This window comes from Mus musculus, chromosome 18, assembly GCF_000001635.26.
Source record: "Mus musculus strain C57BL/6J chromosome 18, GRCm38.p6 C57BL/6J".
Taxonomy (NCBI): Eukaryota; Metazoa; Chordata; class Mammalia; order Rodentia; family Muridae; genus Mus; species Mus musculus.
Window position 1 is genome coordinate 65449132 of NC_000084.6, and position 17455 is coordinate 65466586.

At 37.7% G+C, this 17455-nt stretch overlaps 1 protein-coding gene across 5 annotated transcripts in view; it reads left to right on the plus strand.

The window, feature by feature from the left end:
* Positions 1 to 17455, plus strand: part of Malt1 (MALT1 paracaspase) — a 47950-nt gene that overhangs the window by 18193 nt on the left and 12302 nt on the right. For 2 of the 5 annotated variants that reach the window (XR_001782363.2, NM_001365019.1), the window contains exons 7-13: positions 444 to 476; positions 2416 to 2442; positions 4544 to 4573; positions 9038 to 9241; positions 13605 to 13782; positions 14910 to 14984; positions 15583 to 15710. Coding sequence is in view for 4 of the 5 variants with exons in the window: in NM_001365019.1 (NP_001351948.1) it covers positions 444 to 476; positions 2416 to 2442; positions 4544 to 4573; positions 9038 to 9241; positions 13605 to 13782; positions 14910 to 14984; positions 15583 to 15710 (675 nt within the window). In the remaining variant the exon portion in view is untranslated. Of the gene's footprint in view, positions 1 to 443; positions 477 to 2415; positions 2443 to 4543; positions 4574 to 7410; positions 8591 to 9037; positions 9242 to 13604; positions 13783 to 14909; positions 14985 to 15582; positions 15711 to 17455 lie in introns of those variants that run through there. The other 3 variants (XM_006525941.4, NM_172833.3, XM_006525940.4) reach the window with 3 other exon arrangements.

Sequence of the window (17455 nt, forward strand, 5' to 3'; positions counted from 1 at the left end):
AGAATTCATACTACATTAATTCTCTAAGTTTTGTAAAATGAACAAAAACAAAAAACTGAAAAATTTTAGTTCTTTTGTATTACAGTTTATCATAAATACTTAATATCATAATATAAATATTTGTATCAAAATATATTTCTTCTAGTTCTGAATTAGAAAAAGATTGATTTGGTGAAAAAGATTTTCAATAAAACATATAAAGTCAGAGACACATAAATGAATAATAATTATTGATCAGCATTCCCTATTGTGAGTTATGTGGTTTTGGAGTTTGTTCTTTTTACATTGAATACATTTACAGTGACTTTGTCAAGAGTAGGAACATTGATGCATATGTTGCTTAGATAACATGATTCTGTGGTGTTTATCTCTGTTGACTTAATGACTACCCTTCCTAAGATTATGAGTTACAATATGTTCACATTTGTTTTCTCTAACATAAGGAAGAACAGATGAGGCAGTGGAGTGCACTGAAGGTAGTGCAATCCTTTGGTTCAAGACCAAGTCTCCTGCATGCTGCATGCTGGTTACTCTGGGGAGAGGTGGAGTGTCCTAGCTCACTACGTGCAGTGATAGAAAAAATACTAGCTCTAATAGGTCGTCGTTTTTTTTTTTTAAGATTTATTTTATTATTATATGTAAGTACACTGTAGCTGTCTTCAGACACACCAGAAGTGGGCGTCAGATCTCATTACGGTGGTTGTGAGCCACCATGTGGTTGCTGGAATTGAACTCAGGACCTCTGGAAGAGCAGTCAGTGGCTCATAACCACTGAGCCGTCTCACCAGCCCTAATAGGACGTTTTCATTGAGGGACACCATGTCTTACTCTTAAAGTTTTGTACATTTTCACTATTAAACACTTCTAAAGTAATCTTCAGCTGATTTCCTTTTGTACATAAGACCCATAGAGTTTCTCTATAAATTATTTGAAATAGTAAATATTCGCAATTCTTAATGTTAATTTTAATTGTAATAAAATATATTTAAAATATTAAATAAGCATTTGTCTACATTATTTTATTTCTTAAGATACACATTAATGGCAAACAGTTTCTATAAAAGATTTCAGGATGGATATATTATTTGATATATTTTATCAATTATTAAATATTTTGAAAATAATATTGATAAGGATTTTTAAAACTACAGTGTTTTAGATTATCAACATGCCACTTTCACCGTGGAAAGAGAACTGAAAATCCATCTTAGCATAAACTTCTAACTTATTTTAATTAGCCAAAACATTGTACTTAAATTGTAATAAGTAAATATTAAAACTTGACTACTTCCCTTTTGTGTACTATCACATTGATTTAAAAAATTAGGGTTGTGGGAGCAAAGTATTTTTTCAATTGCTGCTTCCTTGAACTGTTACGTCATATTTCTTAGGTTCTACTTGGGTAAAATAAGATGAGTCATGTTAAATCACACATTTCCTGATTTTCCTATCATTCATCTCTATGGTAACATGTAAACTAATAATAATTACTGTTTTGATTCTAATCATAATTTGAACCAGAATTCTCTTACAAGGAGTTCTAATCCCACATCTGTTAATCTTATTGATGGGAAACCATGTACAGAAATCCTAACCAAACTCCTTTTCTCTCTTATATTTTTTTGCCTAATTGCATGTGTGTTTGTTTCTTTAAACTTTCTAACTTATTTTGTCTTCATAAAATTTAATAAGTAACAAATTGATGATGGCTGTTGTTTTAGGGCTTCTGCTCAGATTATTTATCTATTCTGTATGAAAAGTGTATAAAGGATGCAAGTTAACTTGAAGCTGTTCTACCTCCCTCAGAAGCACACCATACCTGATCTAACCATTTAAAAAAACAGACAAATCCCAAGTGACAGGGAACATTCTACTGTCAAAACCAAAATGGTCGTTAAAAACAAGGAGTGCCTGAGCAGCTATCACAACCAAGCATGTCAGGAGACACAGTAACTGCTTCTTCTATCCTACATAGATCTTGGGGAGAAAACAAATGTTATGATAAGAGTAACATACTAACATGAGATATTAGTAATAGGGAAACCAGGTTTGGTATGCACAGCAACCTTCCTTTGCAATAGTCCACAGTCGCTCATCACGTGTCCTGGTGTCTTAGAGTTAAAGGTTTATTAATTTTTGAAAGATCATTTATGAATAAGTATCTAAAACATTGAACAAATGGTGAATAAGTTTAAGTTTTTGTAATTTAGTTAAAGTGAAACAGTTTAGAAGTCCTAAGTGTTCTTACCTGTTCAGGATTTGTATGGCTTCACTTAACTTTGAAAAATTCTCAACTAATAATGAACTGTAACATGACATAACAGCTCATAACTGCTTTCTCATAGTCATACTATTTGTGCTAAGTTGGCAGTTAGATTATTTCAACTTAATCTGTTTTTTCTTACTCTATTTTAGATGAATTAAACAATTTGGGGCATCCTGGTAAGTATTATAAACAGTAAAGGTGCTATAGACATTCTTGCCTACATTCTTAGACTATTGAACTTATTTACATGAAGTTCAATTTAAAGCACGTAAAATATAAAAATATTATTGATTACAAGACCATAAAGGTTGAAAAAGTATTTTGGATAACAATAAAATATCAATGCTTGGGCCAATAATATAGCCAAGTGAGTAGAAGTACCTACTGCCATTCCTGAATACCTGTGTTTGACCCCCAGAGCCCACATAGTGGAGCGAGAAAGCTAATTCTTGCACATTTTCCTCTTAACCTCTACATGTGCACCATGCCCCCAACACACAAACAAAATAAGTAGATAAGTGTTATAAAAAAGAATTGAGAACTTTGTTTTTGTTCTGCTGTGTTCCTGGGGATCAAACCCAGGGTCTTGTATATGCTGTGTCAAGTGTTTGACCGCTGAGCTGCAACTGCTCAGCAGTGAAGCTTTTTACTCACGTTGCTCCTTATAAAGGAAGGAGGTCCATTGTTTTTAATGTGGAAGACTGGACCGTACTGATGGAGTGGCATGTTCATTTCTAAACTGTCAGACATAGAACATCCCTGAAGTGGTTGGGGAGGCGCTGTCATCAGAACTGAAAGGCAGTTAGTGAAGAGAGTTGGCAGTAGAACTATACAGTGGTCGGTAACTATTAAGAGACTAACAATGGCAGTCTCTAGGCAAGCTTTGAAAGCTTTGATCAGAACGGATTTCTGAACAAGCTAAGGTTAAAAAAAAAAAGCCATCGTGTAATAAAGGACATTTCAGTAATATAATAAAGACACAGGATATCAGCATACGCTGTGGGCATTCTGAAAGACACTGACAGAACCTATGAATAGATGTAATCAAATCATACAGAAATGCATTAAGAAGGCATGAGGATATTTAATATTTGCAGAAAGCCTGATGGTCCCCCTATTTTATTACCATAATTAGTTTGCTTGATTTTGTTCGTTTGATGAAGCTGGGGATAGTGCTGGGGGCGGAGGCTGGTGTGCACTGGCTACTTACTCACTGTACCTCTGAGCGGTTCCTCTAGCGCTGTTGGCTTAGTTTTGTATTTCATTCAAAGACTTGTTACTGTAAGTTCTGTCTGGTCTCTGCTGACTGCACGTGAGCAAATTAGGCAAAACAAAAAGCCATGTGACCATTAGGTTATTTTTGCTATAGTATCTTCGTATTCATTTGCAGCTAAAGAATTGCTTCAAATTTCCTGAACTGACAACTATTTGAAAATATCCTAGTAATTGTTTCTCTTGGTGTTGATAGAACCCCTTTCCCTACCTTTGTCCCCTATATATTGACCTTTTAAAGAGTTGTGAAATTGCTTCATAAAAACTTCAGTATATTCCCACCACTAAGTGTTTAACATTTTTCAGGCTTGTTTTTCCTTATTTTCAAGAATCATAGAAACCAAACCTTTGAGTGTAAAGAAACTGATGTGTGGTGAGGCTTGTAATAGGCTTCCACATCATCTGTAGTATTAGTGTGCAGATAAACTAACCCTCCCTCCAAGTATTGGGCACACAGGAGGTTGAGCTTCATCTTTTCCTGTGTCGCTTCCTAGTGGTACTCGAAAGTGAATATGATTTCATTCTATGTATGATAGTATAAGCCCATATATTTTTATCAAAATTCTTATAATTTTAAATTAGCTACTAGTAACTATAGTCTACATTTTTCCTTCTATTACTCTTATTTATGAAGCACCATATTGTGACCATATATATATATATATAATGATCCAGTCCAAGTAATTAGCATTTTATCTACTTGGATATTATTAATGTATGGGTTGGGGGCCTTAACAGCTTCTCCTTTAATTATTCTTAAATTCATAAGTTAGAGACACAGTTGCCCTAGTATGCTATACAACATTAAATCCACTTCCCTTCTGTTTTTGTGTCCTCTTCACCCTCTGACTGTCTCCCCTTCACTTTGTAGCCTCAGTGACCTCTTCTATTTATAGTGTTTTAGTTGATACTGCTGCTGTCTGCATTCATTGCTTTTGTTACCTCATTAGCTCTGAAGATTCACCATGAATAACAGCATCTGTTTGTTCTTTTATCCTTGTCCAGATAATAAAGAACAAACTGGCCAGCCTTTGGGTGAGTTAAGTTTAAAGTACATGTTCAAATGTACTTACAGTATTTAACTTCAATTTTTTATTTTTGTGAAGGAATTTACAATATTTAACTTGATTGATTTATGATTGTTTGAGAGATATTGGACCAGATTTTTATTTTGGATAAAAGAAATTATGGAAGAAAGCCCTTAAAAATATTTTTGGTTTTTTTGGGGGGTTCTTTGAGAGGGGGAGGTTGGCTTCAAGTAGTTTTTAAGGAGTGATTTCTGTTTCTGGCAACACAGAAACAAAAGAAGCATGCATGCTCCATGGGGAAGAAGTGGTTATTGCTGCCTTCTGGTGAGGTAGGAATTAGGAAAGTACCGTGTAGATAGCAGTGAGTTTAGAAGTATGCGTTCCCACCTACAATTGGAAGAAAGGGGAGTAAGGTAAGATGAAATGGATGGTGGCATTTAAGTGGGCTTTGAGAACAAGACACAGGCAGCATATCCAGGAGGACCGCATGTACAGGCTCAGTAGCCTAGTGCTTAAAGAGTAGACGTAGTGAACATACTGGTGTACAGAAGTCAGGTTAAAATGATGCTAACTGGCTTTGATCAGAATTTTGAACACCTTTTTATCTTTTTTGGTTTTGGTTTTTGAAATGGTATCTTAACATTGCCCAAGCTGACCTCAAACTGCCTTTAAAAAAAAAAGCCTGCAACATTTCATTCTAATGGTAAAATTTCATAGTCCAGTCTGTTCTTTCTATAGGCACCACCACCTCAGTACTCACTTGGTAAGAAAGACCAACTGTAATAGTCATCCAGACAAAGCGGTAGCTGCTGTATTCTGTAGTGAGAAGCACACGTGATAATTCTGCATACAGATAACAAGCTAAAAAGTAACTGAGCAGAGGCTGAAAGTTCAGCAGGAATGACCAATTACTTTACTTTCTGAAAGGTGTAGTGCGACACATCTTGATTCTCAGTGTTTGGGAGAGGCAGGCTGTGAGTTCGAGGCCAGCCTGGCCTACGGAGTAAATTCCAGAACAGCTAAAGCTACATAGTTAGACCCTGACTCGGAAAAAAAAAAAAAGGAAAAACACCCAGCTTAACTGTGAAACTTGCTCAGAGTTAATGTGGCTGGTAGCTGGTTGGGGGTTGGTATCTGGGGTCAGTGATTATGTAGCTTCTTGTTGGTTCATTCTGTCCCATGCCATTTCACAGACATTGATATTACAGGAACAAGATAAGCTTTTATCATAAAGTTCACCAAGCATCAAACATCTCATTTCTTTGCTACTTTTTAGTAAGTAGGAGAATGAATGTGGTATGTGCCATAGCAGAAATGGATAAATAATCTTAAATTATCCCTAAAATATGGTGATCAGATTTGTCTAGGGGAGTCAGGGAAGGCTTTATGAGGAAAGGTTCAGGGAGAATTTTCAAGGACACTTTAGGAGATCTCATGTAGCTAAGGCAGACTTGGTGAGTGTGGAATTATGGTGTGGGTGAACAAATACATTAGTACTGTTGGAGGGTGGAGTCTTAGGGTAGGACTGCTAGCCATCAGGCAGGTGATACAGTTACCTATTAAGTAGCAATATTAGTCCAGAATTCCCTACATTAAAAAAAAAACAGCATCATCTGGACATACTAGAGCACACCTTTAACCCCATCACTTAAAAGGCAGAAGAAGGGCTGGTGAGATGGCTCAGTGGTTAAGAGTGCCGACTACTCTTCCAAAGGTCCTGAGTTCAAATCCCAGCAACCACATGGTGGCTCACAACCACCTGTAATGAAATCTGATGCTCCCTTCTGGAGTGTCTGAAGACAGCTACAGTGTACTTACATATAATAAATAAATAAATATTTTTTTAAAAAAAGGCAGAAGCAGGATAGCTGTGCATTTGAGGCCAACCTGACCTACATAATGAGTTCCAGGACAGCCAAGACTACACAGAGAGACCCCGTCTCAAAAAATTATATCAGTTTCATTCTGTCTCATTCTGTGGGGTTTACAGATGGTCCTTCTTGGAGTCTCTCGTGTAGTTATACTCTGTTGGTAACCAAGGCTACAAAGGAAGGCTTCATTTTCACAGCGTAGGACCTTAGTGAGGACTGATGAGAGACTCTTCCTGTATCCTGCCTCTTCCGTCCCTGTGCTGCTGCTGCTGCTTGTATCTCAGCACTGAAGGCTGTCAGGCCTCTTTAATACACAGCTCAGAACTGGCGGTGTCACCCACATATTACATGCTGCTTGGAGAAAGTCAGGGTGGGCAGCACATACTTAGAAGTGAAGCTGACTCTACCATACCAGGACAAAGATGCCATGATCTCATGGCCTGGCTAGACAGTGGCAAGAGTGTAAATGGCTCTGTGTGGCAAACTGAAGAATTCAGACAGAAGGATCTAGAGAGTCGTTAAAAGATCGAATGCTCCAGAGTAACAGGAAGTCAGACTGAACTGCACTAATCAGATTTTATGCTAAATCCTCACTCTTTATAAAAATTCAAAGACTTAACAATTACTTAATAGCACTTAGAAATACTAGACCCTTTTCTAGGTGCTTGGGAGTATGAGCTCTTTTTGGATAAGTAACTTAGATCCATTAAACATGCAATTGATGATATAGCACTGTGCCAGTTTTTGAAGAGTACACTACTTTAAGTTCTGGAAAATGTCTAGGATCGTCTAGTAAGTATATTTCTAAAGTTTTTGTTGTTGTTGTTCTTTTGTATACTAAAATAGTATTTTTATTTCTTTGTTTTCTTTTTCTTGATGCTAGGGATTGAACCCAGATCATCATACATGCTAAGCATGCACTTAACCACTAAGCTATACTCCCAGGCCCATGTTCCCTCTTCCAATAGATGACTTGTGTTCAAGAATTTGTGGCTGCTCTTACAGTAAAAGATTTTATAGTAAATTTCTTGAATTTGTCATCTAAAATCTATCATAACTTGCTTACATGCTTGCCATTTTGACATTTTCTTTATTCTTATTTCCTCAAATTCAATTTTACTATTCCTTTCTCTGTCTGGTTTCTGCCACAACCATTTTCTGGAATGAGTCCTTGTCATCTTATTTCAGCCTACCTCTGCCTCTCTTAAGTCCACTCCAGCTCTTCTGCTAACCAGCAACTGCTTGCTTCCCAAGTAGAGTTGTCAAGGTAAGACCCATCATCTTCCATATCATTAAATTTTAAAAAGTTATATAATCTAGCTTTTTAAAATTATCATTGACCAAAAAATTTTACAAGAATTTTGGGCAACTACTGATATTTTCACATTCTCACATTCTTGGACTCTTGTATTTTAAAAATCCTTCTTTTCAGAATACAATTAATTACATACTGCTGAATGATAGATGTATGCCTTAAGAAATACATCATTGGGACTGGAGAGATGGCTCAGTGGTTAAGAACACTGACTGCTCTTCCGAAGGTCCTGAGTTCAAATCCCAGCAACTACATGGTGGCTTACAACCATCCATAATGAGATCTGATGCCCTCTTCTGGTATGTCTAAAGATAGCTACAGTGTACTTAGATATAATAATAAATAAATCTTTAAAGAAAAAAAAGAAATACATCACTAGACCATACAAGTCAGTTTTTCAATATTGTCCTAATGCATTCAAGAAATGCAGTAAAAACTGAAGTGTATAAGGCTGCTGCTGACATGCTACAATATGCTGTTAAATAGTAACCTTTCTTTGCATGAGTAGAAGTCATATACTCTACAATAATGATGAAATTTATCATTTCTAAAATAAAATTGAACAATGAGAAGCATTCTATAGTAAATATATAAACCAGTTATGTAGCATTTAATGATAACTATCGAGTATTGTGTGCTGTTGTAATTTTCTGTGCTCTAATTTATGCAACTGTCAATGCATAGGTCTCTTGACAGCTTGCCTCCACCCATCCCCAGCCCAAGACCGACAAAAAAAGCTGCAATGCTGAAATCTCTTAAGCTCTAAGCTTTGTCCAGCCTTCAACTGTTCAGGCCATGATGTACCCATAAATGCTCGCTGACACTTTTCAAGGCATAGGTACATATTTTTTGCCTGCCCCCACCCTAAAACACCTCTTTCTGTCTGAGCAAGGTCAAAAGATTGAAGTTCAAAAATTCCTCAAGTAACCTGATCCCAGGCAAACGGGAAAGTTAAGAAAGAGTGCTGGCAAGATGAAAGTTGCCCTCTGAACTCCACACACACACATGCATGTGTGCCCACATTCATGTATACTGTAATGATGATGATGATAATATTAAAAATATTTTTAAATTTAGAGCTCAGAGGAGATAGCTCATCCACACAACTACTATGGGAAAAAAAGTCCTTGTGAAATACCTTCTTTTCTCTTTGGTCTCTCCCTACCTAGCTCTGTGAATTCTCCTACCTGTCTCAGCTCTGTGAATTCTCCTACCTCTCTCTAGGTGTTTGCCTTGTTAGTCTCCTACATCCTCCTCTAATCCCCACCTTTTTTTTTTCTTACAGCAAAGGACAAAGTCGCCCTTTTGATAGGGAATATGAGTTACTGGGAGCATCCCAAGCTTAAAGCGCCTTTGGTGGATGTGTATGAATTGACCAACTTACTAAGACAACTAGATTTCAAAGTTGTCTCACTGTTGGACCTTACTGAATATGAGATGTGTAACGCTGTGGATGAATTTTTACTACTTTTAGACAAAGGAGTATATGGTAAGATCATTGTAATACTCATTTTTATAATCATACGCCATTCCTATTATACACAAAATAAGAGTTGGAAGTGATGGGCTGAAGAGATGACTCTGCAGTCAAGAGCACTTGCTGCTCTTGCAGAGGACCTGAGTTCTAGTCCCAGCATCTACATGGTGGCTCGCAATCGTCCATAACTCCAGCTCCAGATTTCCTGGCATACAGTGCTGCACAGGCAAAATATGGATGTGTGTGTGTGTGTGTGTGTATACATTTATATATACATTTGTGTATATGTGTACATATTATGTGCATGTGTATATGCACATATATAATACCATATGTGTGTGTGTGTGTGTGTGTGTGTGTGTAAAGAAAAAAGTTGGAAATCAGATAAAGGTAGGTAAACATATTTTTGAATTGGCATGTTTTAAATTTTATCTTTATTCCACTGTGAATAACTAGTTAGCTTAATATCTTTGTTTCTATGGTTATTTTGTCATTTTAAAACAACATTGTTCTTAAGAGAATCCTTACCTGTCTTTCCTTTTTTATTGAGTGTAAAAGTTAGCATACAGTATTTAGTCATTTAGTAAGTCTAGAAACTTGGCTTTGCAGACAGCCAGGTAGCAAAACATTCATATACGCTTGACATTATATGTTATATTCATATATGCTTGACATTATATATTATATTCATATGTGCTTGACATGATATAGATCCTTTTCAATATAAAGGGTTGTGATAGGATGTACATTGCGTTTATGAAAATGTGGTTTTTTGAGAATTTAACTTACTTTGTATGAGTCGTCAATAAATGAAAGTTCTTCTTTAAAAAGAAGTAGATTGCTTAAGTATGTTACATGATTTATGTGTTTTTAAGATGCCTGTGTGACTCATTCCTAAAACTTTACTAGAAACAGTGAGGTATAAGAAAAAAGTAGTGATAAATATTGATTTAGGTTAAATTTAGGTTTCTGGGTTGGTAAAATAAAGAATGAGAATTATGTATGTAGTTATATGTTCAACTACTCTTATTTTTTACTGCAGTTGTTATTGTAACTCTCCCCCCCACACACACACCTTAACTTTTTAAGTCAGAACTTTTAATTGTCCCTGTTATTAAGCACAGAGCCAGAACTATAAAAGGATGGGTTAAGGGATAAGACTTGAATTTGGTTGACACTGTACACACTTTACCACATAATCCCCACTGTAACAGTTTCAGTTTGGGGTCTAAGAGTAAAGATTAATAAATAATTGAACAAAGGACAGCTTAAGAAAGCTAGAAAACTTAAAATCCTGATTCGTGTCTTTAACAGGGTGGCTGCATTATATTTTGAAGTATTGTGACTATCCAAAACATCAGACACATCTACATTAAATGTAAGTGTGGTAAAGGCTTCATGGTATAGGGCTTGCCATAGGAGACTTTTTATGTCTCTATTGGAGCATCTCTTGACATCTCCCATATTCCCAAGTCCTTCAGGGATGGGGAGAAGGAAAAGTTTCAGCACAAAGAACTTTAAATACAGAAAAGTGTAGACACAATTGATAGTCTCTTATTGCCCACTCATTGAAAAGGAAGGAAATTTTATAGTAGGACAGAAAATAATGAGTAATTCAGTTTGTAACATGTAAGCAAGCAAAAACCAAAAATAGAAATAATTTACTTATAAATGTATAAATAATTATACAGATAAATAAAACAGTAACTGTGTGGTTGTCTATTCACCTCACCAAATGTTTTTGTAAATTCATCACTGCCTATGGCTTACCTATGCCTTCTGTGGAAGAGAATATTAAATAAACTTGGTTAGAATATGACAGCCTTGGAGTTAGTCATTTAGTTCAGTGTACCTCTATTGGATAGCTTTGGATTTGTGGTTAGGTAATTTTGTTGTTACAGAGAAAAAAAAATACCCTCATTCCTGACACAATCAAGCTGCCTAAATTATTGTATCCATTGTTACCATTTTTGTTACTGTTCTTGAATATTCACTAAATGGGCTAGAGAGTTGGCTCAGTGGATACAGTGTTTGCGTATAGGCATAGGGACCAGAGTTTGGTTTCTCAGCACCCATATAAAGGTAATCTCTACCTCTTGAGAGACAGAAATGGGATCCCAGAACTAGCCAGCTGGCTGACTTGATGACCAAATTGATAATCCCTGCCTGGATTTATAAGGTAATGATCAAGGAAGACATCCAGCACCAACTTCTGGCCTCCATATTTATGCACACAGTCATGCCTGCACACCTCTCTACAGGTGTGAACACAGACACATAGACATGCATCTAGTCATCACACATGCATGCACACATACTCAAAAATGTATTAATAGCATGCAAACTGTCCTTTAGATTGGAGATTTGGACTCAGTGGCACTTTGACTAGAGAAATTGAAGTCATCTTGATCGTTGTGCTGGTGTATACTGCTGATGAGAGTGTACTGATAGATCATTGTGTAGACTACGTTATAGTTTATACTGCTGCGTGCTCCCCTCAGCTTTTTCTACCCAAAGAAATCTTAGGCATGGTCTTAATACACTAGTACAATGGTCAAGATTACCTGCATCCAGTGTCTAGTTTCCTGACTCACTAACCCTTTGAATTTGGGTAAGCCTTTAAACCTCTTGGTGTCTCAAGTTCCTATGTATATAAAAGGGGAATGGTTCCACTACCTACCTTGTTATGAAGATTATGGAGTCTACCTGAGCACTATGCAAAGTAGAATGCAAATCTACTTGATTAGGAGAGGTTTGCTACTTGTATTTTTTTATTTTCCTTTGTTCTGTTTGAGACAGTTTCCTTGTGTGTCCAAAACTTTTTAAACTCAAGATCCTCCTGACTAGGTTTCTGTAGTACTGGGATTACAGGCATGTGCCACCAAATCTTTATCTGTAGCCCAAAACCAATAGCTATGATATAATTAATTAATTTGTTAATTGATTGATTGATTGATTAATAAAGTGCATGCCTGGTGGCACACACTTTTAGTTCTAACAGTTAGAAGGCAGAGATATCAGACTTCTGAGTTAAAAACCAGCCTGGGCTATATAGTGAATTCTAGTCCAGCTAGTTCTGCATGGTGAGACCGTGTCTCAAAAAACCCATTTAATTACCCGTATTTATTTAGTGTGTGTCCATTCGTATGTATGTTGGTGTGTGTCATGGTGCCTGATCAGAGGACAACTTGCTGGAATCCGTTTTCTCCTTTCACCAGGTGGATCTCAGGAATCAAACTTGGTGACAAACACCCCTACCCACTGAGCCAGCTCACCAGCCCCAAACTACATTCTTGAAAATCATACAGCCAAGATGAAACAAATTCTCTAATAATCTGATTTGCATATTTGTATTTCTAACTACATTAAATTTCTTGATGTATTCTCCCCTGTCCTTGAATAATTAAGAGAATTAGCAGTGTCAGAGATGGAGTTCTTAAAATACAATGATTTTCACTGTTTTTTTTTTAATATAAAGATTATCCCACCCTGCTATAATATCATTGTAGACTCCGATACAAAAGGCTTGCACTTTTGCATTTTGGAAAGGAGAAAACATTTGCTTTAAGTGCCTTACTGTAAGCAGTTGCTGAGGTTATAGCAACTGTGTGATAAGACCACACCTCTCTTTTATCTGTGGTAATGAAAGCTCAGCCTCCCTCAGTCTTCTTTGCTGCTTCTCCGAAGCTGAATCTTGCTAAAGCCAGATGAGGCCGCATGCAGGCTTTCTGACTGGGTATCTAAATAGTCCTTCCCAAGGGCTCCTGCTAGACTGTCTTGATGCACTGTTAGTGTCCAGTTCCTGCTACATCTCTACAAATACACAAGAGTCAGTGTGAAAACAAAAGACAGATGCAGGTAAAGAACAGAGAAAGACAAACACGTGGTCAGTCGAGAAAATTACAAACTTAATTCAATGGTGGAAATACCACCTGTAGAGTCCAGCCATGTGACTTGAAGCAGAGCTGTTTAGTTTTCTCTTCTGTGACATAGGAATAGGATCCAGGCATGGAAATTCATACCTGTCATCCCAGCACTCAGGATGCTAAGGCAGGAGGATTGTCACAAATTTTTATGCCAACCTGGGTTCATAGAGTTCCAGGTGGCCAAACTACAAAATGAGACCCTACCTCAATAGCCCAAAATGATATTGGGGTAGATATCTTTTATAAATTGAATTAAAATTATAAATTTTATAAATCTGAATTAAAAGAAGGTTGTGTATATGCAAATGCTTTGAAAACCATGAAAATGTTATACAAAAATAAATGTTATAACGTGAGCATTTTCTGTCAGAAAACCTAAGTATACATAAGACTATTTACAATGTTGAAAGTACATTTAGAGTTGACATCTTTCCTTTCCCCACTCCCAGGATTGTTATATTATGCAGGGCACGGTTATGAAAACTTTGGAAACAGTTTCATGGTCCCTGTTGATGCTCCAAATCCATATAGGTCTGAAAATTGCCTATGCGTACAAAACATACTGAAATTAATGCAAGAAAAGGAGACTGGCCTGAATGTGTTCCTGTTGGATATGTGTCGGAAAAGGTAAAATGTCTCATCTCTCTATCAAGTAGCAACCTTGACAAAGTCTATGTAAGGCAATTCTGTACGGTGGTAAGAACCCCTAGGAACTGTGAGGTTCTGGAAACAGACTGGATATAGATATATTTTTAGTATGGATATCTAATTATTTTAACTTTCTGTTTGCTGTGAAAGGTACAAGTTATATACTCTCTCTAGAGTCCATGTCCATGTGACTAGCAGTCACTGCAGATTCTCTCCAGACATTAACAAACCACACCTGTGGATCTAGAGCATGTCACCAGGCTGTCCTGTCTTACAAGTGGGAAGTGTCATTCCCCAAGGGTCAGAAGTAGTGATTACTCCTCCCATTTTTTTTTTTTTTTTTTGCTTTCTTTACCAGTCAGAATTCAATGAGGGGAGTTCAGCTATAACTTCCTTTTAAAAGCTAACAAAGAAGCCAAGTATGAACTGGTTTTAATCATAGCACACAGGAAGCAGAAACAGGCAGATTTCTGTGAGTTCAAAGCCAGTCTGGTCTACATAGTGAGTTCCAGGTCAGCAGGGATGCATAGTGAGACCCTCTCTGGTATAACAGTGTCCTAACACTCAAGAGACTTAGAGTGGGAGGATTGAATTTGAGGCTAGTCTATGCTACACAGCAAGATCCTGCCTTTAAAAAGGTTAACAAAAGATATGGTGACTACTTACTGTCTTAAAAATGTAGGAGGAGCCTAGGTCCTGAGTTCAATTCCCAGCAACCACATGGTGGCTCACAATCATCTGTAATGGGATCTGATGCCCTCTTCTGGTGTGTCTGAAGACAGCTACAACAGTGTACTCATAAACATAAAATAAATAATTTTTTTAAAAAAATGTAGGAGCCTGGGATAAGTCTGTAATTGTCTAGGTAAAAGAGTTTGAATCATGGGATGGTGACACCTTTAGTCCAGAGCAAGTCTTCTTGGTCGACAAACCAAGTTCCAGGACAGCCAGTGCACAAAGAAACCCTGTGGGGGTGGGGGTGGATTTGAATCTGTCATTTTATATTTTATATATACTGAAAGTAGTAGCATATTTTTCATTGAAGAACACTGTATAATTTCTCATACTTGCATCTGCCCATTTTACCTTTCCATGCATATAAATAGAAATGACTACGATGATACCATTCCAATCTTGGACGCACTGAAAGTCACTGCCAACATTGTGTTTGGATATGCCACGTAAGCATCGTTGCATTCAATGTCCGTCGTGTCTTTGTTTTGATTGTAGATTAGAGACAGAATCGTCCATGGGCGCCCTTCTTGGTGTGCTTGATAGAGAACTTTAGCCATGCACGTCCATCTCGATGCCTCCTCACAGAGCAGCAGAACCTTTCACTGCTGCCTCGAGCTGAGTTCTAGTTGGGAGCCGCTGAGGGCAGGTGAAAGAGAAGCTTATTTGTGGGCGTGGGCACTCCACCAGCAAGCGCTGGCTTTCCCTTTTGTTGGTTTCTTTTCTATTGGAGTGACAAATTATAAGCGTATGTATTTGCTCCACTGTACACAGCATAGACTGATTGCATGAAGCCTATTAGTGTTCATTGAGCTTACACACCTATCTACTTAGCCTCGCTAGGAGGAAGAAGCATTCTGCCCTTTGCCTAGCATATCCGTCCGTGTCGTCCCGTCCCGTGTCCCCCCCACCCCCCACCCCCACTTCCCAGCCTTGGATACCGCCATTCTGCCTTTGGCTTCTGCTGTGTGCTCAGTCAGTGAACACGTTGGTTGTGTTGTTCTGTGCCTGCCTTATTTCACCTTTTTTTTTCTCGGTGTTTTTAAGGTGCCAAGGAGCAGAAGCCTTTGAAATCCAGCATTCTGGGTTGGCAAATGGGATTTTTATGAAATTTTTAAAAGATAGATTATTAGAAGACAAGAAAATTACTGTGTTACTGGATGAAGTTGCAGAAGGTAAAAATTTTAAAAGGGCAATCCACTCAGAAAATCCCAGCAGTGAAGAGAAACCCACTCGGGGTACCTCTATTGGTTGTTTATTTTATTCTTATCAGTACTGTGTGGGTTTGGAATCAGTGTGTGCTTCAGCAAACAGTTTTGTCTTAATGTTCACCAGCACTGCTGCTACTCAGTTCTTCTCTTTCCTTGCTGTCGTAGCTAAATGTCATGAGCAGTGGTAAGATGGGAGTCAGTCCTCAGAGCTCTACCTTGTATCGGGCTGGTGCCTTGCTGCTGCCCAATCTAATTGTTAGGGAGGGGAAAGTACAGTGAGCATCTCTACCAAGGTATCTCTGTCTGCACCTTGTATTTCAGAGACATCAACACCCTCATTCTTTCATTGCCAACCTTAGGTGTTCTTAGGTCCTGCTGCAAATGCATGACCTTATGTGTCATATCTTCCGTCTCCTCTCGTCCTCTTCCCTGGCTGCTCACTGCTGCTGGTGCTCAGGACAAGGCCAAATCTGTACCCGTTGAATACGTGGGTTACAGTGTGATGGAATTTGTTTTGTTTTGTTGGCTTTTGGATTTGTTGTTTTTGTCTTTTGAGATAGTCTCACTGTATAGCCCAAGCTGGCCTCTAATTTACAGTCCTAGCCTTTGCAATGTATTTATTCTTAACTAATTGTGTTTATATGTATAGCTGTTTAGTCTGCATGTATGCCTGTGCACCATGTGAATGCCTTGAGCCTGAGAAGGCTACAAGAAGGCATTGGATCCCTAGGACTGGAGTGACAGATGGTTGTGAGTTCTGGGAGTTGTGAACCTGGGTCCTCTGCAAGAACAGCCACCTTCTGAGCCATCCCTCCAGCCCCAGTCTCGGCTGTTCAAGTATTGTGCTTTGCAGTGTATGTTTTGAAATGACCTTTTATAAACCACATCAAAAAGATGATACACCCTTTGTAAGCCCTAAAAACTGAAGTTTTACAGATCTCCCACAGTTGATGGGTTATGTTTGGGGTTTTTTGAGTCTTTGATTTCTGAGATAATGTCTCACTCTAGCCCAGGCTGACCTCAAATGCTCAGCAGTCCCCTTGCTTTAGACTCCTGAGTACAGGTGTGAGAGGCATGAGCCATCACACACAGCTCAGATACAATCAATGCATTGAGAATTTTGTATATAGAGAGAGAAAATATAAATTTTTGAGATATACATTGAGATATACATTGAGATTTTTATATATCTTAATATATAGATCTTTTTAATCTATAAAATATATTTTATTTGTTTATTTATTTGGTTTTTCAAGACAGGATTTCTCTATATAGCTCTGGCTGTCCTGGGACTGCCACCACCACTGCCCATCATGAATAAAATATTTTACTAACAGCTGTTCATCAGACATGCACACAGAGAGGTAAAACTTAACACTGAACACAGCCTGCCAGGTCTTTAGACTTCCTCCTGCCTACTTCAGCCAAAGAAGTTCTGCTTTTGTCTCTTTTACATACTGAGTTTCCTCTTTTTTAAGCTTTTATCCGAAAACAATCTGCTCTTCATACTTAGAGCCCTTGGATTTCTCAGTTCTCTTCAGACCATTTTAACTAATTATCTCAATTGTTTAAAAAATCACCCAACTTTGAAATACAGCTTTCTGCTTTTCCCATCTTACCTTCTGACTAAGGAATTAAAAATATTTATGGTGGGAGTTGTTTCAAGATGGTTTCTCTGTATAACCCTGGCTGCTCTGGAATTTGCTCTG